At 33.8% G+C, this 25,334-nt stretch overlaps 1 protein-coding gene across 1 annotated transcript in view; it reads left to right on the plus strand.

Moving 5' to 3' along the window:
• Positions 1 to 5,147, plus strand: part of LOC101503692 (monodehydroascorbate reductase 4, peroxisomal) — a 5,335-nt gene extending 188 nt beyond the window's left edge. Inside the window, exons 2-8 of the mRNA XM_004491677.4 lie at positions 1 to 115; positions 720 to 771; positions 1,390 to 1,470; positions 2,323 to 2,441; positions 2,763 to 2,982; positions 3,148 to 3,266; positions 4,198 to 5,147. Coding sequence (XP_004491734.1) covers positions 1 to 115; positions 720 to 771; positions 1,390 to 1,470; positions 2,323 to 2,441; positions 2,763 to 2,982; positions 3,148 to 3,266; positions 4,198 to 4,929 — 1,438 coding nt within the window. The 3' untranslated portion in view covers positions 4,930 to 5,147. The remainder of the gene's footprint in view (positions 116 to 719; positions 772 to 1,389; positions 1,471 to 2,322; positions 2,442 to 2,762; positions 2,983 to 3,147; positions 3,267 to 4,197) is intronic.
• Positions 5,148 to 25,334: the final 20,187 nt, after the last annotated feature.

Consider the following 25,334-nt stretch of genomic DNA (forward strand, 5'->3'; position numbering starts at 1 on the left):
AAGAGCGTTCGTGTACGTGATTCTCGGTGGTGGTGTATCAGCTGGTTATGCTGCTCTTGAATTCGTTAAAAGAGGGGTCTTGAATGGTGAACTCTGTATCATTTCTGATGAACCAGTAAGATTTTGATTTTTCTTTAACTTTATTGTAAGTTTTTTTTTTCTCACAATTTGTAGTGTTTTTTTTTCAATCTTGATTATGAACTCATGATTTCTTTTTTCAAAAAAAAAAAAAAACTCATGATTTCTTTTGTATAATGTTTTAGTGGGATTGCTTATTGCTTTCTTTTCTATGTTAACAATTAATAACATGATTGAGGTTATGAATATAAATGGAGGTCTTTAATACAAATTGAGGTTTCGTCAGAGCAAGAATAAGGCATTTTTATCTCTAGTACTAATACATGGACACTCAGTTTTTTGTACACCGGCAATGCCAGGTTAATCAGGTGCAAAAATAAAGTTAATTCAGTTGAGTAAATGGTTAATTCAATTGACTAAATGGTTAATTCAAATCATGGAAAAAAATGTGGTTATTTCTATGAGATGACTAATTGCAATTTTTATTGTGATCTAAATTAATCATCTAGTCATCTGAGTTAGCCACATTTTTGCACATGATTAACCGGGTGTTGCATGTGTACGAAAAAGTGGGTGTCTATGAAACATTTTTGTTTTATCTCCTTTGTCACTATATGAAGATTCACAAATGTTTATCTCAGGTAGCTCCTTATGAAAGACCTGCATTAAGCAAAGGATTTTTGCTTCCAGAAGGTATGAACTCCTTCTCAACTCAAGGAACCTTATCAATTGGTTAATTTTGAGTGGTTGCTTTGCTTGATAAAAATGACTCCCTTTACCTATTTTAAAGAACGGACAAGGACACAAACACAACTATGAAACATTGACACCACTCTGATATGTCGTCACCATTAATAGTTTCAAAAAATCAAGTAATTGAATGCAATCATATGTTTCGCTGTTGTTCCGGTATGCGACAATGATAATTGTTGGAGACTGCAAATGTCTTCAATCTCAAGTTTCTGTGTTACATAATTTTTAAATCCTCTTGTTTATGTAATTTACTCCGTTTCTTTGCACCATGCTCTATTTCTCTTACATTGAACAATCTAATTCTTTGATTAGTACTTCGTTGACTTCTTAAATTTCACTAAACAATGAAATTGAATTTCACTATCTGGTTATCATGTGGCCATTATAACTTCATTGACTTCTTAAATTTGAATATCTATGTTATATTACTTAGGTGGGGGTAATTCTGTGTGTTACTAGGGAGACTAACATATAAACTTCAATGTAGCGAGTGCTCTTGTTATTTTCAGTTTACTTTTGAGGAATGTCCTGTTGCTGAAATAAATCTGTAACCTACAGCTGCTGCTCGGCTTCCATCCTTTCATACATGTGTTGGAGCAAATGAGGAAAGGCTAACTCCAAAATGGTATAAAGAACATGGTAATTATACTATTTTTCATCATGAGTTGATTTATCCATGAAGTAATTTAGCCAGGCTACTTGTATTTTTCCCCTTTGCAATGTTATGTATTGAATGCTTTTATATGGTTTGTCCGGCTTAGATCTGGTTCAGTAGTTGATGCTATTTAGATCCAGAGGTCCACCTAAATTAACTTTTTCTGATTGAATAATCATTCGGAAATTGTTTTACTGAGTTTTTGATTGAACTGTTTTGTTAAGCACCTACAAATGTGGTAAATAACTAAAGTTAATACTCTAGCTAGCTATGTTAATTGGTGGAAATTAATGCAAAAAGGCATGTAATGATGTTATCTTTTTTCTTCATTGCAATTGGTAGTAAGTATTCATGTATACTTCCAGGAAGTAATTTTTTGTTTTAAATTTCTAGATGTCTTTTTAGTTAGTAGTTAGTTGGGGATTGGAATAGGAGACATAAGGCAAGTCTCTCGGAGTTTGTGCTGTATTCTAGAGAGATTTTCCCTATTCTTTCGTATAAAATACCAGGTTTGCATCTGTTTAGGATATACAATAATAGATATTAGAATTGTTAAAGTAGATAAGAGTTGTTATAGTTAGTTATTTAAGGAGGTAGTTAGGAATATTGTAGCGAGTTAGAATAGGACATCTTTTGAATATTGTAAAGTTTGTCAGATAGAGTAGTAAATAATAGAGATTTTCTCCTACTATTTCTTATCAATTTTCATCTGTTAATGGCACTGGTTTCTGCAAAAAAACAGTTGTTATTCATCTTTGTTTAATATTTTTATGTTGTAATTCAAGGAGTTTCCTATGCTGAATATCTAATTCTTGAAATTGCTATTTCCTTTTCAGGAGTTGAATTAGTTCTTGGAACTGAAGTTAAGTCTGCTGATGTGAAACGTAAAACACTATTAACAGCAACTGGAGAGACCATAAGTTACAAATTTCTTATTGTTGCTACTGGTGCTCGGGTATTAAAATAAATCCCAGTTAAAATTTTCCTGCTTAAAAGAATCAGTTTATGTTATATTGTTATATTGCATTCATATAATTTCAAAAAACAAATAAGAGAAGCTTTGGCAGTTTGCTGGATATTTCTTGTAGCTTTCTTTTTTATTGGTTTTTAACTTTCATAATTCATATCATCGCCCTTACAATAGATGAAAACTATTAGGGCCTAGGAATATCATACTGAAACTAAAATGAAACTTTCCGTTCTCATGAACATACTTAGCGGACTCTTTGCTTTCTTTAGAGAAATATGTTAAACTTGTGTGTTATGTCAAGTGCAGGCTTTGAAGCTGGAAGAATTTGGGGTGAGTGGATCAGATGCAGAAAATGTATGTTATTTGAGAAATATAGCAGATGCAAATAGGCTTGTGAATGCTATTCAATCATCTCCTGGTGGCAATGCCGTTGTCATTGGTGGTGGATACGTAGGCATGGAGTGTGCGGCATCTTTAGTGATCAATAAAATCAATGTAACAATGGTCTTCCCAGAAGCTCATTGCAGTAAGTACTTCAATTTTAAAATTTATTGTTGGTCAATTCAAAGAGTATACGGGATCAATTGTTATTTGTGTGTTAATCTGAAGAAAAATGCTGCATATGTCTTTTATGGATAATAAATGACTACAAAAACTGATGGATATTTTCATTGTTGGATTTATTTTACAGTGGCTCGTTTATTTACCCCAAAGATTGCCAGCTACTATGAAGAATATTATAAATCAAGAGGAGTAAACTTCGTTAAGGGAACTGTGCTGTCATCATTTGATTTTGACTCCGACGGAAAGGTACATCAAATTATTCATTGGAATTTTCTCTCCTAGGATTGTTCTGTCATATAGAGGCCCTCCCCCAATAATTAGCGTTAGTAATTTTGAATATAGCTTGATAACTAGACATAAGAAAATTCTAAGATTTTGTTTGGGAGTTTGGAAGGGACAGAAGGCGAAGACTGAGGATAAAATGGAGAAGGAAAGGAATGGGGAAAGGGCCTTGATAACCGTCCCCAACCTTGCTTGGAGTTTTTTTTGTTCATTGGATCAAAACCCTCCAATAATATGGAAGGGGTAAAAAATGCCTTGAGGGAGGACTTTGGAGGGAAATTATCAAATCATTGTCATCTCTTTATAATACCCTGGTATCAAAGAATTTTTCCAAGTCCTTGATAACCGTCCCCTACCTTGCATGGAGTTTTTTTTGTTCATTGGACCGAAACCCTCCAATATGGAAGAAGTAAAAAATGCCTTGAGGGAGGACTTTGGAGGGAAATTATCAAATCATTGTCATCTCTTTATAATACCCTGGTATCAAAGAGTTTTTCCAAGTCATCTTACATAGTTTCCCCTCATCCTCTCCAGAAGCACTCTTCTAAATAAGGTGAAGAATTTTTCTCAATTTTCCTTCATCCCTCTTCCTTTCCCCTCCTAACTCCCATACAAAGCCTAAAGGGTATCATCCCAGAGAAACAATTGAAAATACCTTAACCTTAGTGACCTTTCCAAACCTATTCATATTAAAAATGAGAAAATCAGAGAAATCTCGTTAATGATTTTATAATTTCTGAACCAGTGGATAGTGACTTTTTTTTGGATACGGATAGTGACTTTTTAGTTACACATCCCTTGGAAGTAAAAAAAAAAATCTGGTTCATAGGGCTCATGACAACCATGCCTTTGATCAATTCAATCAATAACTTTAGTTGACTTACCACTTTTGCAGGTTACAGCTGTTGATCTTAGAGATGGAAGTAAGCTATCCGTGGACATGGTTGTTGTGGGAATTGGAATACGACCAAATACAAGTCTGTTTGAAGGTCAACTTACTTTGGAGAAAGGTGGGATCAAAGTAAATGGAATGTTGCAGTCAAGCAATAGCTCAGTCTATGCTATTGGAGATGTTGCAGCATTTCCAGTCAAAGCATTTGCAGAAACACGCAGACTTGAGCATGTTGATTCAGCTAGAAAATCTGCAAAGCATGCTGTTTCTGCCATAATGGAACCTGACAAAACAGGCGAATTTGATTACCTTCCTTTTTTCTACTCTAGAGTCTTCACTTTGTCTTGGCAATTTTATGGTGATAATATTGGGGAAGTTGTCTATTATGGAGATCTCTCGGATAGCAGCACATTTGGAGCATATTGGGTAAGTAAGGGTCATCTTGTTGGGGCTTTCCTTGAAGGTGGTACTAAAGAAGAGTATGAAGCCATTGCTAAGGCCACTAGGGTAAGGCCAGCAATTGAAGACTTGACTGAGTTGGAGAGGCAAGGTTTGGGGTTTGCAGTTACAGTCAGTGAGAAACCGGTGACATTACCGCCGCCAATTGAGGTTAACACTTCCGGCCTTCTTTTGGAAAAACCGTTATATGCTTGGCATGCTGCAGCTGGGGTCATTCTTGCAGCATCAGTAGCCACATTTGCATATTTTTATGGGAAAAGGCGTCGCAGATGGTGAGAAGATTATATAAATTTTATGGGAGAATTTGTCGCAGATGGTTTCATCAGACTTAAAGACAGATTTACAAGCTGCAATATTGACAAGCCTAGGATATTCTGAATTGTTAATGTATCCACTATACAATATACTGGATTACAATTCTTCTGTTGTATTGTTCATATATAGCCTTGTTGTACCAAAAAACAAAAGGAAAATACAAATGACCATTTCAGAAATTATTTCCTCATGAATTTCATGCATTTTCTAGGATATTATTTTCAAAACAAACTAACCAAAAACTGTTGTGTTCGAATGGGTTGCGTGTGTTTGCATCATTTTCGAAGGTTGTCATTTTTAGTCAATGAAATATTTGGAATTTAGGAAAAAATATTCATTAATTTTATAAAAATAATATTGAAAATCGTAAATAAAAAAATTAAGCAAGGTGACATGTCACTAAATCTCATAAATATTCAAACCGAGATAATCACGAAAGCATCTACAAAACACATGTATATCAATCACATCATTAAGCAAGCAAATCTAATCATTCAACACATATACATTCAAGTAATACATGTTATAGGAAGAAGGATGATGATGCTCTTACCTTGCAGTTTACCATTAGTTAATATAGCACTAACTCCTACTTCTTTCACACCTTTGATCAAATGAAATTACTAAGTTAAAATTTACGTCTCTAATCTCAAGGATCAATGTGGCACCCACACTCATAGGGCTAGGGATTATTTTCTCTTAAGCTCTCTTGATATAACCCTTGTAAAATAAATTAGATCACACTTTGTTCAAAAGTTTTTTCCTTTTTAAACATCAATTTAAATTTCTAAATCCTAAAACTTTTTTTTATTAAGTGTTAAAACAATATTGGGATCTGTAACAATAATTAACCAACAAAATAGAAGACAAACAATTGCAGAGAAAAAACGAAAATGGAGAATGTTCAGAAAACCAGAAAACGGAGACTAATTATCATTCTCCGTTTTCTGCAGTTTTGAAAAAACAGTTTTTACAATCAAATCATACGAAAATTAAAGAAAAATAGGAGAAGAATAACACTCATAATTACGTGTTCGATCTCAATTGTTGAGACCTACGTCACGGGCAAGCAAACAAGATTAATCCACTATAAATGATTAAACTTTACAAGATTAAAGCATTCTCAATATTGATCTCATAGTATCTATCACTGTTTATGAACCATCAATACTAGCCTTTCTCTCAATCTTTCTTTTCTCCTTTTAATCTTTCTTCTCTGATTTCCTATGAATCACGAATTACTTATGCCTCTCTAACTAACTATCAGTTTTCCAACTATGACATACATCAACTCACTTCAACATATTACAAGTTGTATGTTACCCAATGCAATTTCAGCTATAGTATTTAAAGACACATTGCTTAACTAACTATAACAACCTTTGTCATAACTAATTCAGTTATAATAATAACTAACTCCAAGTTTGTTACTGATTTGAGACACACTTCCACAATTCTCCACATTGACTCAATATCAGAATAATTCAATCATAGCATTTGCTCTTCAAGAACATCCCAAGACAAATTTTGATCTTGAATTGGACCTATGCTTATTTCTATTTGATCATTTCATTTCAATTATTCCTCTGGTCACATTCAGACTTTCAGCATGATTATCATTCTTGATCTCAAGTCTTTTATAGCTTTCCTTTGTCCGGATGGAGGCATGCACTTCTTCAAGAGTAATTGTTTGTTCTCTTCCAAACATAATAGCATCCTTGAAATGTTCATATGAACTTGACAGAGCTCTAAGCAAGATCAGAGCTTTGTCTTCATAATCTAGCTTGACTTCTAAATTTTCTAAATCATCAAAGATCTTGTTAAAATAAACAAGTTGAACCGTGACAAGTTTCTCATCATCCATTTTAAAAGAGAACAATTGTTGTTTCAAGAAAAGCCTATTTGAAACTGATTTAGTCATGTAGAGAGATTCAAGTTTAAGCCATAAGGCTGCTGTTGTTGGTTCCCTTGCAACCTCCCTCAAAGCTTTGTCTCCAAGACATTGTGCTCTTTGCCTTTTCAATTAGTTCTTCCTTTTCTCGTGCAATCATTGTTACAAGAAGAGCCGATTCACCCTTCAACGTGTTCACCAAGTCTGTACCAGAACAACATGCATCTTTATCTTCACAGACCAAAATCGTTTGATCCATTGAACTTTTCAATTTCAACCTTTGTGGTTCCAACCATTGTTGCTCCCTTTCCCACAAACGACGCCAATTGTTAAAACAATATTGAGATCTACAACAATAATTAACCAACAAAATAAAAGACAAACAATTGCAGAGAAAATACGAAAACGAAGAATGTTCAGAAAACCAGAAAAATAGAAAAACCAGAAAACGGAGACCGATTATCGTTCTCCGTTTTCTGCATTTTTGAAAAAACAGTTTTCACAATCAAATCAAACGAAAATTAAAGAAGAATAGGAGAAGAATAACACCCAGAATTACGTGTTCGGTCTCAATTGATGAGACCTACGTCACGAGCAAGAAAACAAGATTAATCCATTATAAATGGTTGAACTTTACAAGATTAAAGCCTTCTCAAGATTGATCTCCTAGTATCTATCACCGTTTATGAACCAACAATACTAGCCTTTCTCTCAATCTTTCTTTTCTGCCTTTAATCTTTCTTCTCTGATTTCCTATAAATCACGAATTGCTTATGCCTCTCTAACTAACTCTCAGTTTTTCAACTATGACATACATCAACTCACTTCAACATATTACAAGTTGTATGTTACCCAATGCATTTTCAGCTATAATATTTAAAGGCTTATTGCTTAACTAACTATAACAACCTTTGTCATAACTAATTCAGTTATAATAATAACTAACTCCAAGTTTGTCACTGAGTTGAGACACACTTCTACATTAAGTTTTCTAAAAATACTAGGATTCACAACTTTACTTCAACTCCAAGGTAAATTCATTTTCCACAACACAAAGACTTGTTAAGTTTTCTTCTTTTCACACACCAATTCTAAAATCTCAAAGTTTCCCAAAATAATAATTCAGGCAACAAAATAGTACGCCGTCTACAACTCTCTCTCTTTGGAAATCCCGATGAAGGGGTGAAGAAAAAAAGAGACTTTCTACAATGGTTTAGTTTTAACACGGATGACTTGCGAGTTCAAAAACAAAGACTTTGAAAGCGTTTGACAATGCCGTTGCTAGGCGAAGCTCTAGTTTTAGCTTTGAACTCATTCTTCTTGTTGATGTTGCAGTACAGTTCAACCTTGCTTCATCGTGAGCTCAAAGCTATTCATTCATCAGATGGGGTTGGATTGTGATAGGTCTAAGTTTGAAAGGTTCTAGGTCATGAGTGTGAAAGGTTTGAGTTTGAAGAATTTTTCTGGATTTGAGTTGAAGTGTGAAGGTTGTTAATTCGATGAATTTTCGGAATTTTTAAATTAAAGAAGACGATGAATTTTTGGATTTGGGGTTGAATTTCTTGATGAAAGTAATTGTTACTTCATTTTTAATAATTAAAAGCTAAAGGTTAAAATGTTAATTTAATAACTTAATTAAAATATTTATTAAATTGTTTTTATTTTAAAATAAATAAGAAATATTCGGTAATGCAAATGATACACCATCATCGTGTGTCAAGTCATCAAAATTGGGACATATCAATATTAAAAAATAAAATAAACAAAATTGCTACCCGCACCCCTAACATTACTACCTACACTACTCGTTTAAAAAAACCAAAATACCCAAATTGTCCTTTGATATTTATAATATTTTTTAACTTTATTTCTCCATTCATCACCATTTTTAACATCTCATAACTCACATATCACAAAATCACTAACTTTAACTCATAATCATTCAAAACTCACATCACTCACTCATAACCTACACCCATCAATTTCCTCTTCACATTGTGGTTAAAGTGGCCTAAAAAGGTACATTTGTTGTTCAATTTTGAAGACGCTATGGACAACGGAGGTGAACCTGTTATGGTTGATTTGATACGCGAGATGATGTATTGAAATGGGCTAAAAATGTTGGAAAGGAAAATGGAATTGTCGTTGTCATTTTTAGATATGAAAATGCGACAACACGACTTAAAACAAAGACAAAATTAATTATTGGTTTTGAAAGAAGGGGTAAATATAGACCTTGGAAGAATCCCAAACCTTCGAAGAGTACATAAATTAGAAAATGTGAATTCCCATTTAGATTGAGAGGAACACCATCAAGTGTTGGTGATGGATGGTATCTACATGTAATATGTGGTGTCCATAATCACAAATTGGCCAAAAAACTGACTGGTCATGCTTTCTTAGGCCAATTGTCTCAGGAAGAGAAAGTTGTACTTGGTGATATGATGAAGAACATGATCAAACCAATAAACATATTGATCCGCTGCCGCACACGAATTCACATAGGATTGATTATGCTTGTTTGATCAATTCTATAATCAAATAAGAATAGAATTACGAATTAGAAATTAAACTCATTGATCAAATTTGTGATAGGTCTCAAACTCGAATAAGTGAATTAATCGTTTTGCTCATTTGTTAAATAAAAAATCTAAAAAAACCCCCCTTTTTAATTTCGACTTTCAATTCAGTTATTATTATTATATCAGAAGTACTTGCGAAACGATTCGAGTTATTATCTCTATTTCTATTTTATCAATTGTATTTGACCCGTGTGCGATAGCGGATCAAATTGGCGTTGTAGTCGGGGACTCTCTGATAACAATATTAACCCTATTTTCAGGCGACTGTCTCGGATTGCTCCGTAATTTCGCCAGAAAATCAGAAAATTTCCTTCGTATAAACCCTTTTTTCAATTTTTTGAATTTTTCATATTCTCCAAAAATTCCAAAAAAATTGCATTGCCTTTATTGGATTTTTAGAAATTTTTGGTGGTATTTTTATGTTTTTTGGATTTTATTTGATATGATTTTCGATTTTTCACTTCAATTTTAGCAATAAGGACATTGTTGGTATTTTCAGAATTGTGATTGACAAGGAATCATTACATGAGTATTGGGAGAGATTTAAGAAATTAGTGTCTAGCTGTCCTCGTCACCAGATTTCTGAACAATTGGTCATCCAATATTTTTATGAAGGCTTGCTACCTATGGATAAAAGCATTTTGGATGCTGCTAGTGGGGGAGCACTTGTCGATAAGACCCCAGAAGCGGAAAAGACTTTGATTGAGAACATGCCCATTAATTCTCAATAGTTTACAACTAGAAGCAATTCAATAGTGTTGTCCAGGGGTGTGAATGAAATTCAAGCTTCTTCCCACAAGAATTTAAATGGCAGACTTGATGAGCTTACATCTTTAGTAAAAAAATTGGAAATAGGTAAAACTCAAGCAGTGGTCTGTGGTATTTGCACTTCTCTAGAGCATCCTATAGATTCATGTCCTACATTACAAGAAGATCCAATTGCTGATGCTCCTCAAGCATATGCAGCAAATATATACAATCTTTAAGCCAACTATGATCTATCATCTAACAGGTACAATCCTGGTTGGAGAAACCATCCAAATATGAGATGGGAGAATTCATCTGCATAACAACAACCTAGGCAGCAACATCAACAAAATATTCCTCAACAGCAAAACAATGCACCTTCATTAGAGGACCTCGTTAAACAGATGACCATCTAGAATTTCTAATTTCAACAAAGAATAGATTCTACCATTACAAACTTGGAAACAAAGAATGGTCAGCTAGCCACTTCAATTAATCAATTGCAGACTCATGGGTCAAATCAATTCCCTGCATAGTCAGTTTCCTCAAAGGGCAGTGAAGACTAAGAAAATGGACGAGGCAGATAAGGACAAGGAGATCTTGGATACGTTTAGGAAGGTGGAAGTGAACATTCCCCTCCTTGAAACAATTAAACAGATTCCAAGATATGCAAAATTTCTAAAAGATTTGTGCACACACAAGAGAAGGTTAAAAGGTAATGAAACGGTAAACATGGGGCAAAATGTTTCAGCCCTCATTCAGCCCATGCCTCAGAAATGCAAAGATCCAAGAACTTTTTCCATTCCATGTTCCATAGGCAATAGTCAATTTGAAAATGCTATGTTTGATTTAGGAGCTTCCATTAAAGTTATGGCTACATCTATTTTTAACTCTCTTGCTCTTGGACGTTTACAGAGTACAAGTGTTACCATTCAATTGGCAAACAAGAGCAATGCTCATCCTGTTGGACTTGTGGAGGATGTACTTGTTCAAGTTAATGAATTGATATTTCCTGTAGATTTTTACATTTTGGACATGGAGGGAGAGAATAAGTCCAATAGGGTGTCTATCATCTTAGGCAGACCATTCTTGAAAACTTCTAGAACAAAAATTGATGTGCATGCTGGAACTCTATCCATGGAATTTGGTAATAGCATTTTAAAATTTAACATCTTTGATGCTATGAAACACCCCATGGAAGAACATTCTATTTTTCAAATTGAACTGCTTGTTGATTTGGTTGATGACACTTACCTCGATATATTTGCTACTGATTTTCCTTCATTGTCTGGTTTTGATGATACTTATACTTATGAATTCTGTACAGATAGTCAATTGTGTTTTGTGTGTGCTGTGATCGAAGCTGCCTTATAGATTGATCATTGTGCTAATATTGATATTTCTACTAACAAAATTGATTTTGTAGAATTAGTTTTTGCTGTTGTACCTTCCATTGAACAACCACTAACTATAGAGATTAAACCACTTCCTGAAAATTTGAAATATGCATATTTAGAAGTAAGTGGCAAGTTACCTGTGATTATTTCAACCAAACTTGAAGATGAACAAGAAGATAAGCTGTGGTAGATTCTGAGAAAACACCAAAAGGCAATCAGATGGACCTTGGCTGATATTCCTGGAATTTGCCCATCCATCAGTATGCATAGGATACTATTGGAGAATGGGATAAAATCAGTCAGGAAGCCCCAAAGGCGACTTAACCCATTAATTTTGGATGTTGTAAAAAAATAAGTGACCAAGCTCTTGAAAGCAAGCATTATATACCCCATCTCTGATAGTCAATTGGTGAGTCCGGTGCAGGTAGTTCCTAAGAAAACTGGACTCACAGTGGTTAAAAATTAAATAATGAACTTATCCCCAAACGAGTACAAAGCAGCTGGATGGTATGCAATGATTACATGAGACTAAACCAGACAACTAGAAATGATCATTTTCCTTTACCATTCATTGATCAGATGCTTGAATGGTTGGCTGGTAAGTCACATTATTTATTTCTTGATGGTTTTTCTGGTTATTTTCAGATCCATGTTGCACCAGAGGACCAATAAAAGACCATGTTCACTTGCCCTTTGGCCTATGCAATGCTCTTGGCACTTTCCAACGCTACATGATTAGTATTTTCTCTAACTTGATAGAAAATTGTATTGAAGTTTTCATGGATGATTTTGTTATGTATGGTTCCTCATTTGATGCATGCTTGAACAATTTAGATAGAGTTTTGCATAGATGTATTGAAACTAACTTTGTGCTGAATTATGAAAAATGTCATTTTATGGTTGAACAATGCATAGTTTTGGGACACGTGGTCTCTAAAAATGGGATAGAAGTGGATCATGCCAAGATTGATGTGATTTATAATTTGCCTTACTCATCTTGCATCCATGAGATTCGTTATTTTCTTGGCAATGCAGGTTTTTACAAACGCTTTATCAAGGATTTCAGCAAGATAGCTCTTCCGCTGTCAAATTTGTTGCAAAAAGATGTCAGTTTCACCTTTGATGACAAATGCAAGAAGGCGTTTGATTTCTTAAAGGCAACATTGACCTCTACTCCCATAATTCAGCCACCCAATTGGACCATCCCTTTTGAAATTATGTGTGATGCATCTAACTATGCAGTGGGAGCAGTCCTTGCACAAAGGGTTGCTTTGAAGGTAGTTATTTTAACTAACCATGCAGCTTTGAAGTTCTTGCTGAAGAAACTAGAAGCAAAATCGAGATTGATTCGGTGGATTTTGTTACTCAAAGAATTTGATTTAGAGATTAAAGATAAGAGTGGAGCTAAAAATTTGGTGGCAGATCATTTGAGCAGAATAGAAATGGATGAGGACCTCATCCCCATTCAAGATGACTTCCCTAATGAGCAACTGCTACAGTTGCGTGAGGTAACTCCTTCATTTGCTGATTTAGTTAATTATGTAGTTGCTGGAGTCTTTCCTGCAGATGCATCCATAACACAAATACACAAACCTAAAAGTGATGCAAAATACTATGTGTGGGATGACCCATATCTGTGGAAATTATGTAGTGACCAGGTGATTAGGCGACATGTTTTCCACCATGAGGCTCAATCGATTCTTCATTTTTGCCATGCCTCTCAAACTGGAGGACATTTTGGTCCTCAACGGACAACAAGAAAAGTCTTAGACTTGAGTTTTCTTTTGGCCCACTTTATTTAAAGATGCTTTTGAGACTTACAAAACTTGTGAACAATGCCAAATAGCAGGAACATCAATCACTCGTAGGAGTGAGATGCCTCAACAACCGATGTTCCACTCGTACTAGCTGTTGATTATGTTTCGAAGTGGATGGAAGCAACACACACTAGGACTAATGATTCTAAAGTTGTTGCAGGTTTTATTAGATCAAATATTTTTTGCAGGTTTGGAATACCCTGGGCCATCATAAGTGATCAAGGCACTTATTTTTGCAACCACACCATGAACGCTTTGTTTCAAAAGTATGGGGTTGTGCACATAGTTTCTACACCTTATCATCCCCAAATTAATAGACAAAGTTTCTACACCTTATCGTCCCTTTTCCATTGGCCAAAAAGTTTTATTGTTCAACTCCTGTTTTAAAATTATGGCTGGAAAACTTCGATCGAAGTGATTGGCCCTTTTGTTGTTACTAACATTTTTCCTCATAGTGTAGTGGAAATAAATAGTGAAAACATCGAGAAAGTGTTCAAAGTAAATGGACAACGCCTCAAGCTATTCCAAGAGAGCTTTGTGTTTGAAGATGCTACCATAGAAAAACTCTCATTGGAAAAGCCCACCTACACTGAAGTTTGAACAGAGAGCTCCCTTTCCTTACTGTTATTTTATATTTGTTACTTTCATTGAAGATAATATGTAATTTAATTGTGGGGGTATTATTTATGATTTTATTTGTTATATTTCAAAAATAAAAAACATGAAACATAAAAAATAAAAAATAAAAAATAAAAAATAAAAAATAAAAAATAAAAAATAAAAATGGACATTGCACTGCATGCTTTTTCATAAAATTTTATGGTTGTAAATGTTGAGAGTTTGTTTGGACTGGTATGATTGGATAATATCTTTGCATTCTTGGTAAAATAAATTGGACTAAAATGCTAAATTGTGTATCATTTGTGATAAGTCATTTACCTTTGTGAGATTTTTGAGCCTTATTATGAATGGAATACAATTTTCCATATCTTTTTTTCTTGTGTGTTTTCTCACTCATGATTGCTAGTTACGCCAGAATTTGATTTGACTCTTGTCCGCATGCATATATTGAAATGATCTAGGCATTTGTTTCTTGATTAAGCTACTAGCCAAATAAGCATACTCTACAATTATCCATTTGTTTAAGCCCCTTTGAGCCTAATTATCCCATTATTTGTTATATAACTCATAACAAGCCTAAAAATGAAAGACAATGAGTTGACTCAATCTTGGAGGATAAATGAGTCTTTCCTTAAATAAGTGTCGGGGTGCTCAACTTGTTTTTTTTTTTTTTTTATTTTTATTTTTTTTATATTTTAAATTTGAGGGTTATAAAAAAAAAAAAGAAGAAAAAAAAATGATGAGGAATAAAATGAGAAAAAATGATTGTGCTATGAGAAAAGAGAGTGTGAAAATAAAAGTCAATGATATTTTGTTGAGTTACTTCTTAATGTTGATCTTTTCTCTTAATCATTACTTCTTTATCCTCTTTGATTTTCAGCCCTAGTCTCCTTAGGATTATCTCGCCCTTACCTTGACCACGTTACAACCTGAATAAAGACATTTTGATTATTATGTGCATGTGCTTCAAATATAGATTATAGAGGCTTGTCAAGCCTATGAAAGTGCTATATTTTATGATGAGCTTTGAGTGTAAATAGTAGCCCAAACACTTTGAGAAAATTTTATATCCTGGGAGGACTCTATCACTTATGATGCATTCTTTAGTTAACTTGTTCTCTTGTTTGCCTTGGTTGTGATAAAAAACTATTCATGATTGCCTTAAGCTAGAAATATTTTTTTTCTCTCTCTCACCACTTTGCATTCATAAGAATATTTGAAATCGTATGCTTCGCTTTGCTCCGAGTGCAAAGGTTAAAGTGTGGGGGAATTTGATCATAGCACTTGGGCACATGTTTCTAGCTTTTTTGTTTGATATTTTAAAAGCTCTTTATAGCTTAAAATACTATTTTTAGTTTGTTTCTAAACTTTGGGTCGAATTTGAATTATAATTTTATTATTTGCATTTTGACTCTTGTTCGCTCTGTAGGCCATAACTAGAGCTCTGGATATCGGATTGGCGCATACGAGCAGGCGTTGGAAAGCTAAAAATCAGAGCTACAACTTTTGTGTTGGAAGAAAAACCAATTCCGAACTTGACTGAGCCTAAATTGCAGATTTTGTAATCTCGACGTTTGTAATAATTTTAAATAGCGGGTCACTTGTTTTTAGATCCTAAACCCTAAAGCCCATTATCGGGTACTATATATTGGCAAATTGGTTTCATTTCTAGGACAAAAATATTACGATTCAGATTGATACAAGAAATAAATAGTTTTTATTTTAATTTAATGGAAGACTAATTTTATAAGGTTACTCCACGAGTTCAGAGTTTCATCAACACCTTGAGATTCAGGTTACACTGTCAATTTCGATTCATGATTATATTCTTGTTTATTTGATTATATTGATATTCTGATTGTTTAAATTGAATTTCAATTGGATGGATTAAATTTATTTGACAGAATTTGGTTTCGATTTCTAATTTAATTGAATTATAATTTTACAATGCTTGATCGTTAATTGTAATATTTTGATGATTGTGACGCTTAATCCAATCAAAGAAACCAAATTCACATAGGATTGATTACGCTTGTTTGATCAATTCTATAGTCAAATAAGAATAGAATCATGAATTAGAAATTAAACTCATTGATTGAATCCGTGATAGGTCTGAAACTCGAATAAGTGGATTAATCATTTTGCTCATCTGTTAAATCAAAAATCTAAAAAACCCATTTTTAATTTCAACTTTCAATTCGATTATTATTATTATATAAGAAGTCATTGAGAAACGATTCGAGTTATTACCTCTATTTACATTTTATCAATTGTATTTGAATCGTGTGCGACAACGGATCAATGACACTAAAGTATCACAATGTTAAATGTTTGACGACAATAAAGCACGTTTACAATGCACATCAAGCATATCGTTCATCACTTAGAGATAAGAGAACAAAGATGCAACATCTTTTGACATTGATGGAACATGACAAATACGTCTATCGATATAGGAAAATAGAGGGTTCAAATTTGTTGAGGGACATATTATGGGCTCATCTAGACACTGTCACTATTGTAAATACTTTCCACATAATATTGATTGTGGATAGCACATACATGACATGTAGGCATCGAATGCCATTACTTGAAATTATTGGTGTTACATCTATTGAAATGAAATTTTGTGTGGGATTTGCGTATCTACAGTTTGAGCGTGCTGATGATTTTACGTGGGCACTACAAATGGCTAAAGAATAGATTACAGTTCAAATATTTTACCAAAAGTAGTCAATTTATTATGCTTGTTTCATGTATAAACAATTCAAATATTTTACCAATAGCATGATTGTATTACAACACAATGAGATAATAGCATAAATTGAAAAGAACATAATTCAAAAGGTCTATCGACGTAGTAATAGATTATACGCCAATTTGCATGGTGTTGTGTCCAAAAATGCAATGGATCACATTGCGACAGAGTTTGATCGTGTGAAGTATGTAGGAATAGATAAGTCTGAATGTTGTTGCACAATTATGAGAACACATGGTCTACCTTGTGCATGTTAAATAGCCAGGTATAGTATGATCCATCGTTCTATTATGTTAGACGCTATTCATGTTTGGTAGACTAAATTAACTTTTCATGATGATGGATTGGGTAAACCTTCAAAATTATTTGTAAAACATGAAATAAATGTGATAATGAAAAAGTTTGATGAACTTGATGTACCTGACAAAATTGCACTTAAAGGTAAATTACGAGAGGTCGTGTATCCGTCGACTACGTCGATGTGTTCACCTTTGACAAAGTTAAAACAAAGGGTGCACCAAAAAAAGGAAATAGTAAGGTATCAAAAAGAGATAAATCAACCAAGCGTGATTCATCTTGGTGGGAGTATGTGGATGCAAGTGTTCAATGTAGTGACACAAATGCATGCAGGACTGTAACATCTAATAAAGTACAACAACCTCGATCATCAATCAAAAAGCTCACACCCCGACCATCAGTCAACAAGGTTCAACAACCAAGAGATCTTATCTTGAACGATTGGTTGCCGGTTGAAATACATAAATTCATAGATGAAATTATTGACGTCAGCGAGGATGGTAATTATGGATATCATGCAGTTGCAGCTTTACTTGAAATGAGTGAGAACTCTTGGGCATTCATTCGTCAAGAGTGTGTGGTGGAGCTTCAAGAGTTCATGTCTCATTACGAGATAATATATGGTGGAAATTTTTTTGTTCAACAACTTATACACAATGTGTATGTTGAACAAGTTGCAACTTTGGATAATTGGATGACACTTCTAGAAATGAGATGCGTGATTGCTTCAAAATTTAACTTGGTTTTCGTCATATTATCACTTAACCAATCGCAAATATTTTTTCCACTTAGAAGTCAATCACCAACATCTATGTCAGATCATCGTATGATAGTTATTGCATTTATTAAGAACTGTCATTTTGTGCATGTATTAATTGTGGTATTTATTTAATTTTTCCACATAGAACTGTCATTTTAACAGTTATTAATTGTACAATTGTTAATGTCATATTTTATAAATTATTGATTTTAACAAGTTTACTTAATGCCAAATTCTCCTATACCACCAACAAGTAATTTGTCGAGAAAATATTGCATTGAAGAAGCACGACAGTAGAAATTTATTTACAATGATCGCATGCAATATTGGTTGAATATATTTCCATGCAGTATAAATGAATATGTTGTAAACTGAAAAGTAAACTGGATGAATATATTGTAAATGTATTGTGATATTTAACTTAATATTGTAAACATATTGGATGAATATATTGTTTGAATTCAAAATATTGTGATTGTTATAAACTGTCAAATCAATACTTCACAAAATATTCCAAAAGTATTACGAATCCAAAATATTACATATCCAAAAAAATACCCAAATATTACATATCCAAAATATACCAAAATATGACATATCCAAAATATTCTAAATAAATCCTAAGTCCGTCTATTTCTCATACGATATGGTATTATGTTAGTCAAATCTCTACCACCACCCCTTTGACTTCGCAACATCAAAATTAACTCATTGATGAGTGTCATGCCATCAGGTAATATCATTTGCCGACCAATAAGCTCTTCAACAATTTATATTGCTCAACGCTGCAATAAAAAATAAATAAAATATGACTAGTTAAAATAATTTAGTAAAAATAAAATATGACTAATTAATATACCGTTACGTCAACTGCTTCATCGACGGGATCAACGGAATCAACTACACGAGCAACATCAACTGCATGATCAATAGGTTCTGCATCAGCTGAATGAGCGACATGTTTTTCATGGACTGGTTCTCGACGAATGATGTATGGATGAGAAATTCTGCGAAACAAGTCCATGTAATCATTCGAGCAGACTACATGTCCCTGCACAACCACGCCAACATCCACTACATGCACAGCGTACTATGTAAGATAATGTTCATTTCATCTGGTGTGGTTGTTTGACCCACAATCTCTAATGGTGAGCTAGGAATGGTTTGAACATGACTGTATTGATGCAATACCCTGTTTGGGAGATGAACATACATCTTCAAACCCCAGCGCATCCATCTTTGAAATAAAGAAACCTCTTCAAAAGGTCGCTTCACTCGATGCTCCTCATATGGTGTCCAACAGACCTCATCAACTTCAGTTTCGTCAAAAGCTTTCCTAAATGGAAGAACCAAATCCTTATCCATTTTTGGCTTCCATCTGCCAATGCTGGTCACGGCAGCGGTGATGGTATACCTCAAGTAACCAACTATACTGAACAATGGCTGTCCGCGTGACATTAAATTCAACAGAAGCAACAACGTGACTAACTCCAAGAAGCTTTGCCAATATATCTGCACCGTCATCCTTGTTAAATAAATTAACACTAAAGAATGCACCAATGGTGGAGATATGCAGTAGAGAGGACACATTGTCCAAAGTAATCGTCATCTCCATAATTGGAAGATGGAAGCTATTGGTGTTACGATGCCAACTCTCTACGAATGCAGAAATGATTCCTTAGTCGATCATTTCGTAGCTCCATTTTAGCAAATAATACAATCCCGAGCTTTTAACCAATTGCTCAACCTCTTCGTGTTCAATTATAGCTTCTTTTAATTTTTTACCGTTGCTAAACACCCTTAATTCCCCGCGATCCTAAAATTAGTTAAGCAAAAAAATATAAGTTAAAACACATTACGACAACAACTATTAAAAATTTCATTTGATTGAAAATATTACCACGCCATCCTAGAGTTGAGTCGCCACATGATCGCTGAATGTCCTAAGGATATAACTATTAACCGGACCACCAAGATATCCATCATCCTGTAGAGGTTAATCTATATCATCTAGTTGGGCTTCGGGTTGGGCTACTGGTTGGGCTACTGGTTGGGCTTCTTCTTGTTGCCGCTGTAGTCGTTGTCGTTGTGTTCGTGCGGAAGCAGTTGGCCTAACATGATGGCCCTTCACATTAGAAGTACCCTCGTTAACTATAACATGACCCTCTTTATCAGTAAACATAGTGCACACCATATCTGCAAAATCAAAATCATAATAAAAGTCAAAACAACAAATCCTACGTGAACTCACTGTCAAAAACTTACGTGAACCTATTTTCAAAACTCAAAAGCGTACGTGAACTGAGTTCACTAACCATGTTCGTGAAATGAGTTTACGAAGGGTGCACATGAACTCAGTTCACGTACGTGGTATCACTTTATCTTACGTGAACTCAGATCACGTACACCCTACGTGAACTCATTTCACGAACATGGTTCGTGAACTGAGTTCACGTATGTTACCGTGTTTTTGAAAATGGTTTCACGTGTGTGAACTTAGTTCACGTACGTTTCTGGATTTTTGAAAATGAGTTTGTGTACGTGAACTGAGTTCACATATATTTCTGGGTTTAAGGTAGCGAAAGTTTTCATCATTGTCAAAAGTGGAAACTTGATTTTAAGGTTTCAGACATTGCGTTCGTAATCATAAACATAAACAACTACAATAATGTACAAAAAAACAACAACAACAGAGATTCATGCTTACTTGATTTGTGAAGTGATGATTGATGATGATTGAACAACAATGGATGCTCACTTGATGATTGATGAAGAAACTCAGTATCAAATACTCAGTAGAAGATGATTGATGAAGAAACAAAATATCAAATACTCAGTAGAAGATGATTGCTGAAGATGTTGAAGATGGTTGATGATGATTGAAGAAAATGAAGAAGATGGTGAATTAAGATAGAATGAAGAGGAAGAAGATTGAAATAAAGGGAAGTGGTGGTAGCAAAATTGTAAAATAAATCACATTATGGACCTTTTTAAATTTTTTGAAAGTTTACAAAGATATAAATAAAAAAATAAATTCAAAAAGATTAAAATCAATATAAAACAATTTTATTAAGACTAAAAACATATTTAAACTCATAAAAAATCACCAACATTTTTTCTTAGGTCAAAATCCCAACTTTTTTGAAATGGTTTTCCTTGTTTTATTTATGTTTTAGACTGGAAATACCTCTTATATTTAAACAGAAGACCCCAAACAAGTATTACAAACAGCGGCAAGGTTGGGTTAAATACCCATACCAAGTTTTGAAAGCATAAGTTTTAGCTACTTGAACTAAATCACGAGCTTCAATATTTTGAGCTCTTTTAACAAACACAACAGAAACTTTAACAAAATTATTACAAAGAGAAATACAATCCTGGATAATAAGTTCAATTTCATTTAGGCAAGACCTTCCTTCTATGCCTTTTACGACTGTGAGTGAATCCGTGGCTATAGACTATAGTAACAAATTGAAGCTTGAGATCACTAGCAATCTGCAGGGCCCAACGAACTCTAAGAGCTTAGGCCAAGGCTGGACTCGTTTTGGATATCTTCCTTCCTGCAAGCTGAGACCATAACCGTGCCTTTATGGTCCCTGATTAGCATACCCCGTCATGTGAAACCATCAATAAAACAATCTTCATTCACGTAAATTATGTTACAGAAAAAAAACATCAATTGGTTCTGTCACGGTTGGGCCAGCCTGCGCTAGTTGTGCATTAAACGTAGCAGCACTGGCAGCCAATTCCACGGCCTGATACAATCTGTTTACGAAGATTAGCTAGTTTTCAGAAGACCAGATCATCCAAAGAGTGATGCAGAAAAGTTGAATTCATTCGAATTCTTTAAATTCCAGCCCCTGTAGCACCCAAGAGTTGGTGTCTACTTTGCAAGGGGCATGAATTCCAAGGTGTGACGAGAGCCAAGTAGCATAACAGCAGGTGTCCACTTTTAATCCTTTCTTATCTACCCTAGCTCTTCTAGGGAGGATGTATTTAGTTAATCTCCAAAGAACATTTCGAAATTTTATTAGGAACCGGAGCTTTTCAAATTTTCCTTCATCCTTTTCAGTGGTGTAGTTCAATTGTGCATCAACCAGAGTTCTATTGGCATAGTAGATTAAATGAAATACCTTCCCATGCCTTTGATCAAATACTGCTCCCACAACATAATCACTTGCATCACATATGACTTCAAATGGCTTCTCCCAATCTGGAGTAGTAATAATAGGTGTTGTGATGAGTGCTTCCTTCAGAGTGTCAAAGGCCTTAATATATTCAATATCAAATTCAAATGCTACATCATGGTGTAGGAATTTGTACAGAGGCTTTTAGATTTGAGAAACAACTTTGATAAATCTTCTATAGAACCCAACAAGTCCTAAGAAACTCCTTATCCTTTTCACAGAAGTAGGATAAAGCAATTTTTCAACCACTTCATTTTTTGCCTTTTCTACCTCCAATCATTTCTTTGAAATTTTATGTCCTAACACAATGTCCTCTTTTACCATAAAATGACACTTCTGGTAGTTAAGTATCAAATTGGTCTCTTCACATCTTTCTAGCACTTGTTCCAGGTTTTGTAAACATTTATAGAATGATTCTCCAAAGACTGAAAAATCATCTATAAATATTTCCAAGGATTTTTCTATCGAAAGTATTGAAATCATACACATCTGAAAAGTAGTTGATGCATTACACAATCCAAATGACATTCTTCTAAATGCAATTTTTTTATAAAGGCATGTGAAAGTTGTCTTTTCTTGAAATTTTTTTATCAATGAAATGCAATAGGAAATGATCTTTCTTGGTGGCTTTGTTGAGTTTTCTATAATCCATGCAAACCCTCTAACCAATGAGAGTTCTAGTTGGAATAATCTCATTCTTGTCATTCACAACTCCTCCTCTTTTCTTTGACACATATTGCATAGGGCTGACCCACACACCATCTAATATGGGATAAACAATTCCTACATCCAACCACTTGATGGTTTCCTTTTTAACAAATTTTTTCATGATATGATTTAACCTCCTTTGACTTTCAATATTGTTTTTAGAATTATCTTCCAAAAAACTCTGTTTATGCAAATAGTGGGGCGTATTCCCTTCATGTATGCCATTTGCCAACCCATCACTTTTTTATGCTTCTTCAACACATAAAGCAATAATTTCTCTTGTGTATAATCTAGCAAGGAAGAGATACACATACTTTAAGTGAGATGAGAGTTGAGAGTTGCTTCAATTCAAGTTTAGTAGGGGACTCGATGGATGTCACGTTGTTTTAGAAACTTTCACTAGTCAACTCTAACGATTCATATCTTCTAGTCTAGAGTTTAGGTAGAGGCAACTCTGGCTCTTTCACTACAACTGATCCATCTCATCAAAATGAGTAAAATCAAGCAGCTCTTGTTGTTTGAAAGATAGTTTGTGTACTAAAGAATCCACAAATCTGATGATGGAACATTCCTCTAAGTCTTCATCAGGGTATTTTATGGCTTTTTGAATGTTGAAATGATGTGTTGATCATTCACTCTCATAGTTAATTCACCATTTTGAACATCAACTAAGACCCTTCTTGTATCAAGAGAAGGTCTCCTTACGATTATAGGAATTTCTTCGTCAACTTCAAAATTAAGGATGAAAAAGTATGCAAGAAAGAAAAACTATCAACCCTAACTAATACATCACGAATTCTTCCTTCAGGATGGAAAGTGGATGTGTCTTCCACTTGATGGTTGATAGTTATAGGCCTTGTTTCACTTATAACAAGTTGTTTAAAAATGGACTTAAGCATCATATTAATGCTCACTCCCAAGTTACACACTGCTTTCCCGCAATATGAGTAAAAGTTATTAGATTTTTAGCTTTAAATATAGGATTTAAGTTCTTTTAATTCTAACATAATTTATTGTCTTTTAAAAAAAATTGATGCTTTGTGTGTGATTTTGTAGGTAAAAAATTTGAAGAAATGTTGTAGAATCAAAATGGTACATGGAATTGCAATAGCAAGATGCACGACAGAGTAGTGAGTAGAGAAATACCAAAACTACATGGGTTCCATATTCATCTAGTATTTATTCAAAGGTTTTGGGATATCCTAGTATGAGGAGGTGTTAAAAGGAAGGATAATTGGACCACTTTTGCTTTATTAGGCTAAAAAGATACCTTTGGAGCTAAAAGACAAAAATGGAGGTACAATCAAGAGAGAGAAAACTAGGTGTTTTATAAAAGGGAGACAAACATTAAATGAAGTGTCGAGCAAATCAGACCTAAAAATTAGAACCCTAGTTGTCATTTCTATTTTGCTACCATCATCCAACATTGAATCTTTTGTATGAAGGATTTTTGCTCAAAAAAGGAAACTTGAAACCCACTTGAAGTTGAAGCTGTTGTAGTTGGTGCGTAAAACTAGTGTTTTTATCTTTGATTCCTCATCTTTGTAATTACTTAAGTTACAATGTTACTTTCATCGTTTTATGGCATTTCCATGTTTGAACAAAAGCTCATTATGAGCTAAACTTCTTTAAGTTTAGGATTTATGATGTATTGAATGATGTTTATGGTTTAATATGTATATCGTATGTTTGCATTGTTTATTCAAACTGATTTAATGTTGTCTTTAACTCTAAATCTGATCACCTTATGTTTATTGCTAGTTTTTGAACTTGAAAAAGGGAAAAATTGATTTGTTTGTTTAATATGGATTCAGTCAAAATGTTTGGACAAGTGGTTGACATTAAAGAACTAGGAATACAATTTAAGTAAATAGAATAAAAAAGGAAATATAAATTGTAGCATGGTTGGACGTGAACATGAACCTACGAATGTCATTAATGCATTTGAAAACCTTGATGAACGAGTTGGAAAACCTCTAAGGTTACTCTGTTCATAATGCAACAAACATGCGATACCATTTTAGTATCACAGACTTAGTTCAATACAAATTATTCTTAACTAGTTTCATTAATCTGATTATTAGATATTTGATTGCTTAATCAAACTTGCAATTTTAGATTAAAGTTTACTTTAAATTGTTAATCCAAAAATGTTATCTTTTTATTTATATAACAAACAATTTGAATGTGTTAGAGAATTATTAAAATTTATGACATAATCTATCCTCGTGGGAATTATCTTTATTTATATTACTTGTTATTGATTTTGTATACATGCACATTCAGAATATGCAACAAGTTTTTTACGCTGTTGTCGGAGATTGAATGATGTTAATTATTTCAATTTCTAAACTATTTAACTTGTTTGTCTTTTGTTACTAGCAATGTGGTGATTTGTGTTGAAGTTCATATGCTAAAACTGTATGCATAAGTCCAAATCATAACTTTAATTTAGAACTAGACGTTAACCTGCGCATTGCGCGGGTATATTTTAATTTATTGTATTTAAGTGAATTTTTTTAAAAAATCAATATGAAGTTTATGTCCCAATTGTCAAATGATTATTTATAAAATAGTTATATCAATAATATATATTCAATT

Source organism: Cicer arietinum, chromosome 3 (assembly GCF_000331145.2).
Source record: "Cicer arietinum cultivar CDC Frontier isolate Library 1 chromosome 3, Cicar.CDCFrontier_v2.0, whole genome shotgun sequence".
NCBI lineage: Eukaryota > Viridiplantae > Streptophyta > Magnoliopsida > Fabales > Fabaceae > Cicer > Cicer arietinum.